Genomic DNA, 19,646 nt, shown 5'->3' on the forward strand with positions numbered 1-19,646 from the left:
AAGAATGTAAAGGTTATCTAGAGAGTTTATCCAGAATGCAACTGTATATATGAACATGGAAAAACAAGATCTGAATCTATTTTCCATGCAGATATCTGGCTTATGGAATTGTTCACCACCCAGTATTGCAGCTAACACCGTGGGTGCTTACCTAAAAATGTCAGGCCATCGTTATGAACCAGCCGTGCCATAGATTAATGATCGTAGCAGAAAAGCTAGAGTTTTGGAGGTGGAGATAATGAAGCAAATGTGATAGATAACTCAGAAAATAGATAACTATGCCCTGCTGTATGTCCCTGAACCTTCACAGAATTGCACAGATACATACTTTGGAATATGGTGTAAAGACATTACAATATCATGTTAATCCCTTAACAATGTAGGTGCAGGTGGCTAAATGGGATACAGGAGCTGTATCTGCCAAGGGGTGGAGTTTTCAGGACACAATTCCTTTTACATCAGCTCCTATGGGCTGTAACATGAGAGACTATTCACAGTGAAATTTAGCTTCAAAAATCTCCCCCAAAAAACTTTGTTCATCTGAGATTATAGTTTTTTAGTATTACAGTCTGTTTTATATACCAAAAGTTCCCACTGAAACTGGCACCACTGAACATGATTAATACAGGAACAGGTCAGGGAGACGTATGTAGATAAAGCTACGCTCCTCTTTTAATCAGCTGGCATAAAAATAAAAGATACCAGTACACTAAGTTAATACAGCTCCACAGTCACACATGTTCTCTGAAAAGGTACAGACTTTAATCTTCCATGCTGTCAACTTGTTTCCTTGACCATGCAAAATTCACTTCCAAATACAAGCAAGCATTTTCAAGACAAATAATATTTCTCACATTAGAAAAATATGATGTTCTCTATTTCTTCTCTCCAAAGATTCTAGTCAGACTTGCATTATTTATAAACTGAAATCAATACTTTCTGTAAATTAGCTAAGAGGGATGCTAACTATCAGTTTCAATATTTTCCCTTTCTTAGAATAAATCATATTTATGAACAATTGGAATTGACATATTGGCAAGTCACCTCAAGTCTAATTAGTAAATGACATTTCTAGTTTGACAGGGAAGTGGCAATCTTATATCTTTTCTATTGTTGATAGACTGTAGCCCATCATCCTTGAACCACAGACACAACTTCCTGAATCCCATTACTCTATTACGCTACCCTGTAATTTATTTTTTTAGTCCTTATTGACTCTCAATTATAGAAAAAAAGGAAGTGCTAAATAATTTTAAGAGAACAATCTAATTTTAAAAAATGAAGCCTAGAGTTTAATATTATATATATGTGTGTGTGAGCCAGTTGCTGGAATCATACAATTTGTTTTCCAGACTTACTTGAGTGAATACAATCAAATAATCATTTATTTTCAAACTGTAAAATACAGTGTTGGAAACTGGCTCAACAACTTGTTAGGAACTTACAGGATCATATATTAGCTGTCTGCAATGAATAACAAGTTAAAATTTATGAATCACTTAGATAATGCACGTTAATTTCTAAACCCTTCAATACAAATAAGGATAAAGCACATGATTTAAAAGCCACCGCATGTGTTATTTAAAATGATATGGAGAAGACAGACTTAAAAATATTACTTTATATTCAGACAGAATGAGCACAAAAATAATTCTTGCAAATATACCTTAACTCAATGGAGAATGGGATTTAATTAATACCAGAGCAATTTTTAGGGTTTTGCCATTAACTTCAGCAGAAAAGTTGTGCCTAGTTATCTGAGTGCTGTGGATGAAGGCAAAAGAATTAAGCAAAACTAGAGTAGAAAACAAGCAATGTGTTTTAATGTCATGAAAACATTAGCTGAGCCAGATGTCCCTTCCATTTCATTCAACGGGACATCTGTACCTGACTTCTAGTGAAACAGCTTTGGGACATTAGACCTAATTTTGCAATTATATAATTTCTTGTATTTGGTTTAGAATTTTCAAATACTGAGTGTACAAAATGACATTGTTATTGCAAGAAAGAAACCATGAACAAATTGGTCTAGATCACTGAAGGCATTCCTTCTTAAATATATTTTATTTAATTAATTTATTTAGTTTGGTTTATTTTTATATTCTAAATTATTTCATTCACACGCTTCTTCCTTTCATTCATGTATTCCCTGGGAATGCCCATGCATATCACCTTCCTTCTCCTTTGGGCTATCATAATGACTCCACACGCAGACAAGAAGCTCAAGCACTTTTATCTGATACACTTTTTGCTAACTTCCAGGTCACTTTAGTAAGTGAAAACAACAGAGACAAAACACTCTGAATAGCTAGTCCAACACAGAATTAGTTGCGCTCACTCCAGAGGACCAATGAAGTGTGAAACTGTATTATTGGAAAAATCTGCTCTAGAATCTGTAGCCACATTTTGAGTATCTGGCAATATTTCTGCGTATAAGAAGTTTTTAGGGAAGTCTTAAGGAGAGGATAAAGAAAAAGATACACACTTAATACGCAAAACCCACTTCTCAATGGGAACCAGAGATTGCATGCTGGATAGAAATAAGATTTTAGAGATTAAGAGTGTCTTTTTTTCCCTTCTTTTGTTTCCTGCCTACCAATCCACTGACCAATCTTGACACCGATTTTCACCCTCCCTCCCCATCTCTTTCAGACTGGGATTCTGACTGGAACGTGAAGTCTGACTGATGACTGCATAGTGAAAGGCAATATAAATTTCTAAACTAAATATTAAATGTGCATTTCCTGGCTACTATAATATTTTCAGAGGAACAAACTTTATTTCTTATGTGAGTTTTTCAGTGATCCACTATAAATTTACAACGGTGATAAAACACTTAAGTATGTAACATATTTATCTGAATATGAAGATAGCAAACAGATGTCCCTCATTGATTTGAGCAGGGAAAGGTAAAAGTATGCTATTAGAAACGTTATCTGGAAGCTAACAGAACTGTAAAATAAATAGACTTCTGAAGCTTTAGAAACTACATAATTTTGAGTCTGCTCTCAACCTTATGCCAATGTGCACAATTTAATGCCATTACCGTATATAAATGAAAACTATTTCCAAACTCTGAGCCTAAGGCAAATGCATATGGAAGAGTCACAGAAGTGGAAGGAGAAGGGTTGTTGAGTGTAATGAAGAAACTACATTTTAAGAAGCAAATGAATTGGAGCAACCTGCTACCAACATAATTGCTTTAAAGACCCCATAGCAAACATCAGCAGAATTGGTTTGTAATTTACCATGTCCTTCATGCTCCCTAAAGGTTTGTGTCAAAGTCATGACATCTACAAACACAATTTGTTTCAGATAGACTAGCCATGATGAATGTCTTCCTTTACTACCCTTGACCAAAATCACTTCTCTTGCCAAGAAAGCAACAGAAGTCTTCATTTCACTTGTCATATACTGGGAACATCAGAGGTTTTTGTTTGTTTGTTTGTTTGTTTGTTTGTTTTTAAATGAAATAGCTTTCAGAAATGTTTAGGTAAACTTTGAAAACAGAAGGTTCCTAATGTAACTCTGAAGAATTTCGTAAGTCGGTCAATTAACATCTGTGGCAGAGGTTTCTAATTACTTAAGGCACCAGTTTATATCTGAAATCTCTTGTATCCTACCCTGACTAGAATACTCAATAATCATTCTTCAAACTCTATCATTCATGGCAAGAGGTTCCAGCTAACTGAAATGTGCTTGATTATCCTAAGAGGGCTCTTAACTGAGTGGAGTGCAGATAGCACCAATAAGCTTAGTTGAAAATTTCATTTAAAGTCTCCAAAACTGATGAATAAACATCTTATCCTTGATCATGGAATGTGCTGAGTGTCCTTAGCAGCTGTTGACAATAAAAGGACCAAACAAAATAAAGGCATATTTCTTATCCAGTGCTACATGCCTACCAATTTATGTGTAACCATTATTTTACAGTATTCTCCACAAAGGTTCCCTTCACAAATTGAGAGAAACCATTGGTATTAAACACACAGTTGTTGCAGAAATTGTATGTGGTATTATACATGTAATGACAGCAACTGAAAACAGAAACTTGCTGAAAAAATGCATGTCGTAGACAAATTACCAATGGCTATAAATAATATTGTGCTATGCAATGAAAGAAACTATTATAAAATCTAAAAGACTGCACTGATAAGTAGATTATGGGAAGAATACTTGGTGGTATTGATTAACCTCTTTTCCCTACTCCTCCAAGCCAGACTTTCACTTTGTCTCCTCATACTGCATAACTTAAAGAAAAAATATCTTAAAGCTATGTGAAGTCTGACTTGCTTAATGGATAATACTGGTGAATGAGAAACGAAAGTACATGGAATCAGGTTGACTTTTGCTGCATTAAAGAAATGGCTGAATATCAATATCTGCTAGCAAAAGAAGCCATATTTGGTAAAGAAAATTCATAAATATTTAAAAAATCTCCAGGATAGAAATCAAGATTATTTAAAGTCATTTTTCACCTGTGATTATTGTGTAGTAATCAGACATATTTCAGCAATCAAAGAATCATCAGCAAAAAGTCATCTAACTGTACAGAGGCCAGCAGATGAAAATTTGTGAGTAACAACCATGCCGCACAAAGACCTTTCCTCAAAACTTTGCATTTCATTCACAGAATCATAGAATGGTATGGGTTGGAAAAAAACTTAAATATTACCCAGTTCCACCTCCACTGCCATGGGCAGGGACACTTTCTACCAGCCCAGGTTGCCCAAAGCCCCATCCAGCCTGGCTTGAACACCTCCAGGGATCAGGCATCTGCAGCTTCTCTGGGCAGCCTGTGCCAGTGCCTCACCTCCCTCTGAGTGAAGAATTTCTTCCTAATGCCTAATCTAAATCTCCCCTCTTTTATTTTTAACTGTCATCCCTTGTCCTATCACTACACTCCCTGACAAAGAGTCCCTCTCCAGTTTTCTTGTAAGCCCCCTTTAAGTACTGGAAAGCTGCTGCTGGAGCCTTTTCTTCTCCAGGCTGAACAACCCCAACTTTCTCAGCCTGTTCCCATAGGGGAGGTGCTCCAGCCCTCTGGGCATCCTCATGGCCCTCCTCTGGACTTGCTCTAGCAGGTCCATGTGTTTCTTATAATGGGGGCTCCAGAATCTTTGGGTAGACCTGAAGAGTGTTCAACAGCATCTGAGTTGAAAAAGTCTGAGAATGAAGACTTAGCATTTTTTCCTTGTGGTTTTCTTTCCAAATTTAAATGCTTAATGTATACACACACTGAGATAAATATGAATATATCTACATATAGTTTCACAGACTAGCATGAATATTCATTGCATAATGTTGAAAATCTTTTTAAAATTAAACGTGTAATTGGAAAAGAGCATTATTCAGATGTGTCTTAAAATAGGGACTGCACATCTCAAACTTTTTTTTTTTTTTTTTATTGGTAATCTCTCTTACCATCTTCATGCTACACTCAGTATGGGCCTTTACAGACTATCTTTAGCTAGTAACCACCATGTTAACATTTTCCTTCAATTTTTTCACGTGAATAGCACTGGCAGCAGTGTTCTGCACTGTTCTCATAACAGGATATGGTTTGGTGGAAGTATCTATACAGCTGTAGGTACTAGGTCCACAAATGCCATAAATTTCTCATTTACTGTCATCTATGAAATTTTCATGACATTTCTTATTTAATCAAATCATGTGGCTTGAGCTTTGGTAATGTCTGCTGGAGGCTGTTTTGTGACTGTTTCATAACAGGCTTTTATGTGACCTGCTATTCCATTTTGACAATTGGTTATTACAAATAGCTGTTCCTTTAGATTTAGAAACCATTAACATAAATAGTTTGGAAGACGCTTTAAAGGGTTTTGTCGTGCCAGTATAAGAAGATAAATGTTCTTGACTTTAAAGTCACAAAGGACAATCACATCTATAGAGGTTTGAGGCTCAGGGGAAGAAAAGGAAGGTTGATTTTTGATTAGGGTGAAAGTCAGATGCTACCATGCAATTTAGAATAAGTGAACAGGGCACTCTTCTCCCACCCTGACAAGTGTCCTGAAACTATGCTGTGATCAGCCAGAGGGATTGATCCTGAAAACTGTCCTGGTAGAAGTACTACTGAGATGCTTTGCTTACAGTTGGATGAGGCAACGTGTGCTGTCTGCATTGTTAACATCATGATATATGCTATTAACGAATGATGATGAGGGCATGTTAAGTCCTGGAAGAGGCACTGAAATCCTTCCACGCACTCCTCAGCTCCCACAGCTCTAAGGGAGTGAAAAGAGCCTGCTGTTGATACAGCTCATCTGCACCAGGGTACAAACACATCTGAAGAACTACCAATACCACAAGCAATGAATTTGCCATAACTTATCTGGAAACACAAATTAGATGAAAGGCAATCCCTTTTCAGAAACCAGCAAGATTTTACCACCAGGTTAGGAAACATCTTATCACCTACAATATATCTGCCAATGGATAGAAGATAAAATGTCCTAGACAAAGGAACCCTGCCAGATTTGCAGTTCCAGAGTCTGCCCTAATACCTCAGCTAGGCGCAGAATGTCTGCACTAGACAGACACTGCAAAACAAGGCTGGTCTTCAGCACAGTGATAGGGTGTATGCACAGACAGAGCCAAGTCTCTCGCGACAGTTTGTCCACTGGTAGCAGGTCTTCGATACTGGGGAGACCAGAGACACTCATGAAATGCAGGACTGAGGAGGGATAAAATGAGATGTCTGGGTTGCGATGGCAGAAGGAGCACTTCTCTGTAGCATTAACTTTCTGTCAAGGCGGAAGAAACCCATGAAAGGAACGATGCCCATGAAACGTCCCATGGCTGGCCTGTGGTTTTAGGGGAGGTCGCTGCTTGTGGGGCTGGCAGAAAAAAGGTGAGCAGGGGACTGCGGGTGCAGAATCCCACAGGAGGAACACGATGAGGTGAAGATGCAGATCGGACATGGAGGAAACTACTCAGTCAGAGACTCCTTGGTCACACAGTTGAAAATGGGGGACTGGAATGGAGCAAGCCACAATCCATCTATACGTACATAATGACACACTCAGGACCTGTCTCACAGCTCCACTCCCATGTAATGTCAAAAAAGCCCTTTGTACTCAGGTAACAGAACATATGAATGCTCACTGGGTGAATGTATATGTTCGTTATTATTTGGAAACAGGAACTATTGTTTTAAGTTCTGCTTTGCTTAATTATTCATCATTTACTACGTAAATTATGCATGAAAACCTCAAGTATTTCTGAGTTTTCTTTAGGCAAGGCAGACTCCAAGAAAGTTATGTAGTGAGGTGTCTCTTCCTCCCATTATTCATAAGGGAAACATAAATCACAATTCAGCTGCCTTTTTACACAATGATTTAAAGTCAATTGAGTACAATTACTTCACACTCAGCATACTCACTGCAGTATAAAACTTTATCGTCCCCACAAAGAAAAGGCATCATAGCACTTTGCAGAACAACAGTATTACTAAACATTTCTGATGAAGTTTTTTTTTTTTTTTTTTGGAAAATGTTTTACCCTTCAGTTCACAAATTAGTTTGGCAGTGATTTGGGAAAGCACTTAATTCGAGCTAATGTTCTTCCTTGAACAAGGACTTTCCTTAAGTGCTTTACTGAGCAGAATCTCGTTCTGTTTATCTGCCCATTTATCTGAATTTAAAGTATGGATTATTTTGGTATCTTAAAACATTTAAAAACAAAACAGTGAAAGAGTGGCTTATACTTGACCTTCCCTCATTCTCCATCACAACATCTAAGCTTTCCAGCACATCCCTACCCCATCTTTGTCACACTTGCTGGACAAGGCAGCACATACTGTGGTCATACAGCAATTATACGTGTACTTTCCTAACTGGCTAGCTGATATACAAGCTAAGTGGTCTGTCAGTAGGCCTCTCAGGTCCAGCCTAACACAGCTTGCTTTTTAACTTACAGACCCAACCAGCAGCTTGGTGAGCATAAGTGACCTAAGGGCTGTTTTTTCATGCTTCTGTTGAGAGAATGCAGTATCTGGGAAATCTTTTTTGTTATCAAACTCGAGTTGGGTTCACAGTTCTTCAGGGTGCCTGACAGACAATGAGACTGCATAAACTTTGTATCTTTATGAAACCCAGAAAAAAAGGCTATTGAATTTATGAATATTTGTGCAAAATTAATAACTAAACGAGTCATGGATGATAACAAATTGATTTTATATAGCTTGCATTAATGTCAGTAAGTTTTCTTTAGTATTCGATCAGATCTAGTAATGCTTTAGTCATCAAATTGCAAAGTGGTTTGTGGGTTGCAGTTTGCAAAACCTTTTCAAAGTAAGTGTTACTTTCCTTTAGTTTGCTTCTTGCCATTGTTAGAGCTCAGCGTTGTACTTAATCTTGCTGATGATGGTGATTGCATGTAGAGATATTACATGCATGTTAAGACTTTAATATTAGTTGTAGTATAACTCCTAGAGACGAGCCTTAATCACTTCTGAAGTAGTTCACTTCTCCTGTCAGCAACTATGCTCCCTCTGATGCTCTTACTCTCTGCTCACTAACTGGGGTAGAATACAATTTCTCAGTTTCTGTGGATGCCCATGGTATTATTCACTGCACTGCAGCAAAATACCAACAGCAGTATCTTCTCCAAAAAGAAAGAAGAAAAAAAAAAAAAAAACAGCACTGAAGCACAAACTAACAGTTTTGCATGTTTAAAGAACTATCTGTTAATTCCACATAAAGTGTCAAAAAGAAGGGGCCACTAGAGGGAAGTAAATCCAATATGCTCAAAGAAAATAAAATGCTAGCTCCTCAGCTACTGTAAATTCTTGTACCTAATAAGAATGGTTTGTATTTAGAACAGCTAAATATATTGTTCCATATTCTTAACAAAGATAAAATAATTGAAGAAAACAATTTATATAGAGAGAGATCTATCAGCATGTAATGCGTATAGCAAAAAATATTACAACAGTATGTATGAAAAGACTCATATAAAAAAAAAATATGAACATAGGATAAATAAGTTGTCATGGTATAATTCATTATAGGTCTAGATTTTTCAAATTAGCCACATCAAAAGGAAAAAAAAAATGTTTTAAGTGTGGACTTTTGGTAATGTAGTACCTGCCCACACTAAGACATTTTTGATTTGTTGTCACTTCATGTCTATAATCTTGTATCTTTCATTTATACGAACATGTGTATGATCTTGCAGCATCAGGCAATAAGTAGTGTCCATTTCAAGATAATTAAGATTAGAAGGAAAGATTGCAACAGTGAGCTTGCTGCTTGGTGGTACAGCTGGAAAATATTTGCAATATAAAGGCAATTATTTAGTATTTTTGGTAAATATGGCATGAAAAATACTGTAAGTTGTTTAGTAGTATCTGGCTACCAATGAAATTTAAAAAAAAAAAAAAGTCATAAATCCTTTTCTCAGAGAACTCCAGCGTGATATATAAACATTAATAAAATCTCTGCAGTGGTCTGAAGCTTTAGTTCTACAGCTTTGTTTTCTCAGGTAAGATACCCTAACTTTCTTCATACTACCACTTTTTATTCATGACTAAAAGAAACTCACAAAAAAATGTTTATTTTCTTCTCAATTTCCATCAACCAAAACCCCATTAATTTTCTTCCAAAGACTATTCCATATGACACTATCTTTCTCTCTTTTTCATCTAAATATATAGTTACCATTTTTATGATTTTATGCAATGACACAGTTTTTAAGCCTACAAAAAATATTTTATCTTTATAACTGCATTTTATAGATGCCTCTATTTCATTTATTACAATGCTTCCCTCCTGCAAAGCTGTCTTTTTATATCCAAATAAACATACTGATATTCTGGAAATCTGGTCTTAAATTCTCTCAAGCTCTTCCAATAGAATTTTTAGCAATGTAAGAATTATTATAGTGCAAGCAGCCTACACTCTAGACTTTACTGTCAGTGTGTCACAAATTATCAGAACATTGGTCTTTTCCCTGTTTTGAGTAAACTGCGGTGAAAATCTATATCCTTAAACCAGAAACAGACATCAGCAAAAGATGTATTATTTTTTAAAAGCCCACCACTTAAATACAATTCACAAAGTGTGTTCAGACAGCTGTTGGCCAGTTTAAAAATAAACCATCTCTCTGGTGACCTCCACTTGTGCATGCTTACTGACTTGCATTTTGTACCATGTAACAAAACATCTGAAAGTAAGTATACCAAAGAGGTAGATTCTAGCAGCATGTTTTTCCTCTGATGAGAAAGCAATAGTGAGGTACAGGTTCAACGTGTGATGCATAGCCCGAGAGCTTAAGACAATTCTCATTGCAATGAACATATCATTAAGTATCTTATGTAATCATCTGTTCTGTTACTATCATCACATTAAAGATAAGTGAGCAGTTTTCATTGTTTTCCCAAACCATTTTCAAGAATATTATTAGAATTACCATCATTGTCATTATCATCATCATCACAGCAAGCTGTTAATTTTGGCATGCCCAAAGGCGAATAAGTCATTACTTAACTCATCAACAAAACTGCTTGTCCCAGATACACAGGTAAGCAGATTTTTGCTAGGCTAATCAATGAAAAAAAACAGGGCCTTCCTACAAGTGGAACATAACAGGATCCTCCTGAACATTAGCACTTTTACTAATTACTTTTACACGACCAAAGGTTTTGGTACTCAAAATCCTAGTTTTGCCAGTTCAGCTCGTGTCCTACATTAAACACTTCAGCTACAGTTGCAATGTCACTGCACAGTAGGTGAAAAACATTTCTGGAACAAAAGTCAGCAAGGGATAATTTTGAAATAACCTTCTGATCTACAGTAGCACAAGCCAGAAGATAACACTACTATACAGATTGCTTTGTTGGTAACCTATGATGCTTTTTGCTGGCATAGTAAGTATTTCTATAGATGGAAGAGGAAAAATGTGCAGAAATAAACTACAGAGCTCTTTTTGGTACCCATGTTTCTCATAAAGGACAGCCCTAAACATGAATCTGAACTGAAATGGTGTGTGGGGGAATATCAGAAATGATAACATGAAGTTGACAATTAAAGTAACAAAAAATCCATTATGATATCTCACCTGAGGAAATGGCTCATACAGATGCTGAAACATCTTAGAGTAAATCATGCTGTATTAGTACTATGAAACATGGATACTAAAGGAAATGAATTCACTTTCATTTCACCTTTAAACTATGAAATTGGTGGGTAATGTGGTGCTTTAGTCTTTCAAAACTGAAATTGTAAGGGAAGACTTGGAAGAACATCAGACACAGACTCCAGTTGTGACAAACCACTGGTAGGCTCAGGTTGTGTTAAAGTATGCACTTCATTTAAACAGGAAGACACATTAAGCAAAGATGTGGTTTTGTGCCCTGTGTTTTGGGGTCAAGGGCCAACTGACAAAAGCATTCAGTGGCCTCATCAGCAGAAACTGAAAGTCCTCACACATAAAAATGCATAACAATCTGCAAAGCATCCTAACTCACTGACCCAGACTTCCAAGAAGCAAAATGATACCCATAAAAAGTGCACGAATGACAGGGGCATAGTAACAGACGCACGGTGGTGAGACTTACCATCTTGGTCCGTGGTAACTGTGATAGCTGTGAACTGCTTGGGCGAGAAACTCAGCTCCGAGACGCCATTCGTGGCCTCTATTTCAAAGGTGTAGTTGACATGCGACACAAAGTCCAGCACTGTCACGGAGGAGTTGATGAGACCTGTGTGCCTGGGGATGAAGCGGATGCCTCCCCCACATATCTCACACTGGCTGGCATCCGACCCGCATTTCTTACAGATGACACTGTAAGTGAGGTCTTTTCTTCCTCCTGTATCACTTGGGGGGCTCCATTCCAACATGAGAGCTGTTTCATTAATGTTAAAAATCACGTTCCTGGGAGCAGAAGGTGGCCCTGCAAAGAAGGAGGGGGAAAGCCTGTTAAGCGTCTGTTGTCTGCTTTGGAGGCAAAACCACCCAAAAATATAATATTAATCTTAAGGCAATTATTTGCAAAAAGTTGAAAAGATTATGTTTGAATAGTGAATTCAATTGAAAAACTTAAAATTATCTAAATAATTTAAATCCTTGAAAATTAAACAGGAAGGATAAACATGTAAGATCGTAAGAAGCTGAAAACTCTAAATGAATTAGAATTAATTCAGAAATAATTTAAGACAACGTATAAATTACTTGGGAAGGTCCAAGCTAGACCTGATAACTTAAATTTGCACTAAATACTTTTTGACTTGTGGGGTACTGGGGTAGAGCTGTAGAGTTCCAACCACAGAATTTATTTCCTTATGTTTTGCCTAGTAAAGTAGGCTTTTCTGATACTTATGGTCCTCTGTGTCTTAGAAGAGTTAAATTGAGTAAGTAAATAAATGACAGCTTTGGAATAACTACAGGAAGTGAAGTTGTTTGTATTAATTCTTTAGTACCACATATTTTTTCTATCCTTCGCTGCTATTATCCTGGGGGATTTCTTTGCTGCTACTCATTAACAGAGCTGGGTAGCAACAGGCTAAGAGTATTAGGCACAAGAGACAGTTTACATGTTTTTTATCCCTGCCCGGCACCTAATCAGCATCAGTTTAACAGCAAAGACATCCCACTTACAAGCTAAAGATCTAAAGGGATGGTTGCAAAACAGGAGAAAAAATAGTTCCTGAAGACCACAGGGAGGAGGAATGCAGAAGTACTAGCAACAGGCAGAATATAGGAAACCTCTTAGCTAGCCAACAAGTGGTACAGCTGTCTGTGTAGAGTTGGAGGAACCACAAGTGATCCATTTCCAGTGGATCCCACAATAGCCAAGGGACACCAAGCAAGTTTTAAGCTGTTATGCTGATTTTCTGTGTATCACCACAAGTAAATCACCTGAGACTTTGCATATTCAGACAGGAATTAGTGAAAGGATGAAGGTGGAAACTGTTAGAGGAACTCTAAATAATCTTATCTCTACTTAGCATATTCTTCTTTTTAGAGCTAGCGTATTTCAAACAAACACAAACACACAGCTTTCAAAACAAATTATATGTAAACCAAAAAAGTGCCCATAAGAATTAGGCAAGAAACATGGATCTGGCAAAACGCAAAGCCTTATACTCCAGGTTTTGATCTATGTAAAATGACTGTGCTAAACTTAACGGGTGAACTCTGGGCTTATGGTGAGCTGAATGAACATTACATTCCCAGCTCTCATCAGAAAATCACAGTGCACTAAGATGGTTTAGTCAGTGGTTAGTAGAGCTTCGAAAACTTTAAGCTTGCTTTACAGCTTTTCATGATTTATATAACCTGCCATCAAGACTTAGCTATGAAGTTTTGAATGGTTAAACTTTACATTAGAAAGGAAAAAAAAAATATCAAAGCTCCTTCTGACATTTCATATATAAACCAGGACCTCAAATCCCATTCCCTCCCCCTCAAAAAAAAGTTATATTATTTTTTCCTAGTCATTTAGTTCCATTATTTTACTTTTTTTTTTTTTTCCTTACTAGTAACAATTACTACAGCACTGATATGCTGATGGAATTTTCAAACTTTAAGCTGTATTTATCTGAACAAAAATGTTGTGAGATTTAGAAAATCAAGCCCCTGAGTAGCTTTGAAATATGCACCTACTGAAGTAAGTCTATTTACTCAAGTCCTTATTTCTTGAAGATGACCCAGGATACTAAAATGGACTATACCTTAACAGAAAATATTATTTCATCTTATATTTTACTAAAAAAACATAAACATCTATACAACTGTACCTACACATTACATCAAAAAGAAATACTAACTTTAATGAAGGAAAGAAACAATAATAGTTGCAGAAGAAAAGTCACTGCTCGGCTCACCAAAGTTTATAGTTTTAAGTGATGGCATTTGTTTACTTATACAGTGTTAAATGTATCTATAAAAGCTGTGATGCTTGTAAAGGAAAAAAAAAAATGTTTGTATGGCACAGGAGGGATCATGTGAACCAATAAATGTTAAGGTTTTTTGTGAATTGTAGTTGAACATTTGAGTTGCTTTTTTCTTTCTGATATTTTTTGTAACGTTAAACAGCTGAGGCTATGGTTTTATTAGAATGATTTTTGCCCTAAGGTGAATGATGAGTTGGCTACTAGATTTCAAGCACTTGATAATTAAAATACTTGGAGCTACTGTGTTTGCACTTTTTTCAGTGGACAAGAAGGATTAAAATATTTTGAATGTGAGAGTATTTGTGTATCTATCTGCACAGAGCTTATGGTTAGCAGCCAAAAAGCCCCTGACAGTGAAGAGCAGTTATTTCTTGGAATATCAAGGAGTCATTTAGCTGAATGGTACGTGACTTATTTGTACTGTATGAAGATCAATATTTCTGGAACCTGGCAGATGAAAATTATTTTTGTAGTTTGCAGTTTTTACAGTCCCAGAGAATATTTTGAGTATATCCTTCCTGGCTTTTGAGTGTGACCTTGTGATAAGTCTAATATTGTAGCATTTGAAATACTGTAATACGTAAGTATTTACAAATGCAACTTGTTAACAACTGCTATTTATATTGATGCATTATTTTCCAATGGTGTGGAAAGCAGAGACAAGGTACAGCCTTGAAGATGCTGAGTTGGTAGAAAAAAGCCTCTATAACCTTAGTGTCTCAGATTCACAGATCTCTTAACTTCCCATAAAATTACTGTGACACCGGTGGTTGTAGCTACTCTGGAAAACAGTTCTCCAATTGAAATAAGCTAAAACCAGCACAGATTACTTCAGCTTCAGTTCTTAGTAATTATGTGCAGAAGAAAGGAGTAATTGTGCTTCATCCAAAAACATTCTGTGAGAAATTAAATAATGACTGGTCTTAACAAATTCCCACTGTTAAAACCAATAAGGAGTTTTAGGAATACGGAAGAAGATCTTTAATCACGCTTATATATGTGCATAACTTTAAGCGGATCAGTTATCCCCTTGAAATAATTGGTAATATTCATGCATTTAAAATTAAGCATGTGTGTAATCACTCATAGGACTGGAGCCAATGTTTTAAAACTGGTTCAGATCTAATCTTATATAAACTACAGATATTATGACAATGGGTTATCACAGCTTAGTTTTTGTATGTCCCTTCAATAAGTTTGGCATGCTAAAACATAGGAATTAATGTGTATCCAGGCACTAAGAGGGCTTTTTCTTTTGCCTGGATTTGTCTATCTTAATGTGTTTAGTTTGTTGTTCTGTGTAGATAGTATCAGCCAAAGAGCCAATATGGTAGATAAAATAACTTTTTTAGCCATATACTGTGAAGTGAAGGTTGTTATATTTATGATTTGGGATTTAACTCTCATTTATAAGAGAAAACACAAATTATTGTACATTCATATTTCAATGAATAAGGAGAAGATTATCAGTTATGTTAGGGATGTCTGAAAGTATACGACTGTCCGCCTGCAAGCACTGAAAAAACCCTCAGACACCCTTCATACTCAAGGCCCCTCATGCCAATTTGCATGACGATTAAATAGCTTTTTAATTGCTGTTAAATTATGCCAGTTTAACTGTGATTTCATGCAAATATTAAGCTGTAATGACATGCAGTGAATCATTTACTAAGATTTAGAACTTGGAACAAAGAGAGACAATTAATTCTAATCCTCAGATTCAGCTAAATTATGTGTCACTGGGCTTTTATGGATGTGGCCCGATTGCTTTGTTATCATTTATAAATTACACAAAGATTATTTGACACATCAAAAAAACTTGGCAGCAATAACCCTTCTGCAGACATCTGTGTGCAAGGCTCTCAGGGATTTCCTCATATTGTTTTTAAGGAAACCAAGTACATTGGTGAAAATGATGGATCCTTTTCTAACAGCAAAATTCATGACTTTGGATTTTATGCAGAAGAGTAAAACAGTTCAGATGGTTGAGCATTACTAAAAATGAAGCTCTTCTGCTTTTTAGATAAAACACAGCCTGAGTGTGAGCAATGCCTTTTGCTTCATTTGCGAATTATAATGAAACAAGTATTTCTACACCCTCTGTGGAGTAGACTGGCACTGATCTCTTATGGAAAATCAGGCTTACTCCAAGAGCATCACAGCTGAGTTTATGCCTCATGCTGTGCTTCGCACCTCGCCTAGCTGCTTTGTGTATGCTCTCCATCTATGAAAGTGAAGTGCATTTTGCCCTTTGTGGAAGGAAGGAGGAGCAATCCAAATGCTGCAGAAGTCTGGTGAGGACAGTGCAGTATTTTACATAATACAGGGCAATGACTGTCTGGAAAATATTTTTTTTCTTTTCTTTTTTTTTTTTCTTTTTAAGCGAGAACTGTCTGTTACCAACAACTACACTGCCATCGTTGTGTATTACTTGACAACTGAATTCACAGCAGAAGTGGCAGAAATTAATCATCATCTCATGAGAATACTCAGAATCACCGTCTACCTGTGTCCCTTGAGTTCGTAATTGCTTTTTTATATACATACATACATATATGCAGCATAGATTAGAGACACTTGGTGTGGAATGCTGTATTACATTTTTGCCTTTTCAGAATCATTTATTCTTTTCTCAATGAGGCAGGCAGGAAGAATTTCCTCATGACAGGAACTGGTGACTGCAAACCAATACTCCAAGTCTGAGCATAATGATAAATTACAAACAATATATATATATATATATATATATATATATATATATATATATATATATATGTATATACACACGCAAATAGCAATAGAAGCAGTACAGTCAAAGGCTTCAAGCCTGTTGCTTGATTTTGCTGCTGGAACACAGTGGTAGCTCTTAAAAAGTTTCGGTATGGAGGATACAGTTTGTGCCAAAGGTTTCTGAACAGAACATAAATTTGTTGGCTCAAAATTGTTTAAGCCTAACATGAGAATAGATGCATTCATACTCAGACTCAACGAAAGACTGCCTGCCTTTGACCTTGAAAGATAGATCAATTTATTAATTACATTATAGTGGGAAATGTTAGTTTATGCACAGAGTAATCAGACAGGGAAGAAGATATGCTGTTATTTGTTGCTCACTGTGTGTGTGGAGAGATCACTGATAGAGTACTCACATATGGCAAAGAAATACAATAAGGAGAAAGAGCAGCAGCAAGAGATTGATAACAAGTGCCAATTAAATGGAAAAAGGCTATGAGAAAGTAATTAACAATATATCCCAATGTAATTTTCTTTTCCTCTCATTAAAATTAGAATTCTACTATGCTTTCTATGAAGTGCATACTCTGCTTTTATAAAATACAGTTTCATGAAGTAAAAATGGGAACTGTACAATCTTGGGAAAATATACAGTATGCACTTTCACAGAATTAATGAAATTAGATTCAAAGCTCAGCTTGAAAAAATGGATGCCTGAAGCTAAGCTCTTCAATTCATAGTCTCTTGGATCAAGGTCCTTATTCTCCATATTGCTATTCGTGCAAGTTTTCCAGAACCAAGGAAAAATTCTGGAGTGAGAAATTACTTTCTAACCGTATACAGGAATGAAGAGAGAGAGAATAAAAATATCTACCTATTTTAGGCATATTGCTTTTCAGGACGTGAAGAAGCAAATAAAATAGGTTTGAATGTAGTCGGTTTAAAATATTTTAAAATGAAGAGGTTTGTAAAGAGAATCCATTAGTAAATGTGTTTGATTCAAGAACAACTCGTTTGAAAAGTCACAAGAAAAATTTCTAATCTCTTATCTTGTCTCATATGTCAGGATAAAAATTTGAAAATTGACATCAAAAATAGAGACCTGTCCCAAAAGTGTTTATGTAGAAAAGGCATATTCTTACTGTGCAGCCTTTTCTCTTTGTGTAGTCAAATTGGCTCACTTTTTTTTCTAACTTTCAAGCTCCTTTTATTACGGTAAAGCATGACAGTTTGGAAGAAACATGCTAAATTCTACCCTGTCTCATACATCACCAATATCTTTGTTTATTAAATTTAAATTATCCTCATCTGCACAGACCCACCGAAGGCAGTGAAGTTGTATTTATGACAGAAACATAATTTTAATAACTGAGAGCATAATTTGAAAGCAGTGGGGCTAAAGATATCGGTTAGGGAATAATTTAGCCTGCAGACTCTTCATTACTGATGATATGCAAGAAGATAAGAACACAGTCTGCCTGTCAGAATCTTAGTGTCATTTCCAGAGCTGATAATTAGTGAAATAATCATCATTGTAGGTATAAGATGAATACATCTGCTATTAAAGTCAGTGAAATATTGATACCTTGCAATCTAGGTTGAATAAGAGGCAATCTGTGGTGGCACTGAACCAAGAAAAAGGAAGAAACCAGAATGTGGTTCACGGTCTCCCTTATTTGTTATTTCTCCAAATCTGAGGTGAGATGGGGCACTGGTACTGCTGTTGTGGTTGATTTCTTCCCTACACCCACTTATTCGGTTGCTCTGGCTGATATCCTCAGCAGGAATAGAGTGGTCTGGCAGCAAATCTCTCCTGACAGCTGTCAGCCAAAGCAGCTTTCAGCATCCCAGTTTTGTTGGGGAAAAGGGAGCAGGACCAGGGTGCTGTAGGTACCTGCTCCCTGGTGCCACAAGGCTCTCATGTTCCTCCTTACCTTATCAATACTGGTGGGTAGCTGGGCTTAAAATTGTGCCCTGAAAGATAACTAGGGGAACATAATGCCATGTGTGAGCAATTTTTCAGAAAACTGTCTTTTGGAAATGAAAAATCAATGGCATAAGTAATGTGGTACCACATCTGCATAATGTATGAGTGAAACCATCTTAATAAGCATGAAACTGTCAAGAGTGCCTGTGATGTGCGTTAGCTCTGTGGGTAAGTTTTCATAGCCTATGCTCAGGGCACTCATTTGAGTGGAATTGTTTGTAATCAACATTTTCCTTTGGGAAGTCTGGAACAACATTTTTCTCCCCTCACACATTCCGTAAAAAATGACAGACCTACACGCCTCACTCCAGAGCGAGCTGACAGCAGATTATGTTACTTGGTTTGAGGTGCTTCTTGAACCCACGTCCCTCAAGCAGCTGGAGTCTGGGATGTACCTTTCACCTCTGAATGCTCTATGGCTAGATTGGACAACTTTCTGATAAGTGCCTTGGATCTGATCAATGTCGCTTTTGGTGAAGATCACTCCCACTCAACGGACGTGAAATGGCTTGGTCTACGTAATGACCTCAGGATTACAGAACACCTATAACTTTGTCAATCAGCCTCAAATTACCTGGTATATTCCCAGTTTATCCAGTGTAGTGCCACATGGAGAGACTAGCATGAACACGGGAAGTACTTCAATTCTGCTACTGTCAGCTCAGTTACTTTTACATCATTAGTCATACCAAAAATTGACTATGCACTGCTAACTACTGCAATAGTACTTTGGCTTTAATTTTTATCTGAGGAGACAGGAGAGTATGTAATATCCGTGGTTTTTTTTTTTTTTTTTTTTTTTTATTCATATGCAGCCGCAGTTTTTTGCAAGTTTTTGCGCAAGAATATTTTCAAGTCCTTAAAATACATATGAATAGTTAAAATTCAACATTGCTATCTACATGACAATGATTACATACCTTACATTATCCCTCAGAACTACAGGTTAATAAGTCATTAATGTAAGAAACATGGCAGTATTTTTAGGGATATAACTAAACAGAAAACTGCTG

The 19,646-nt window shown here is 36.5% G+C and overlaps 1 protein-coding gene across 4 annotated transcripts in view; it reads right to left on the reverse strand.

Moving 5' to 3' along the window:
* EPHA6 (EPH receptor A6) overlaps positions 1–19,646 on the reverse strand; it is a 519,909-nt gene that overhangs the window by 229,246 nt on the left and 271,017 nt on the right. For all 4 annotated transcript variants that reach the window (XM_082778844.1, XM_082778842.1, XM_082778843.1 and 1 more), the window contains exon 5: positions 11,576–11,911. In XM_082778844.1, the coding sequence (XP_082634970.1) occupies positions 11,576–11,911 (336 nt within the window). The remainder of the gene's footprint in view (positions 1–11,575; positions 11,912–19,646) is intronic.

Source organism: Aythya marila (genome assembly GCF_965140915.1).
Source record: "Aythya marila genome assembly, chromosome: 1".
Classification (NCBI taxonomy): domain Eukaryota; kingdom Metazoa; phylum Chordata; class Aves; order Anseriformes; family Anatidae; genus Aythya; species Aythya marila.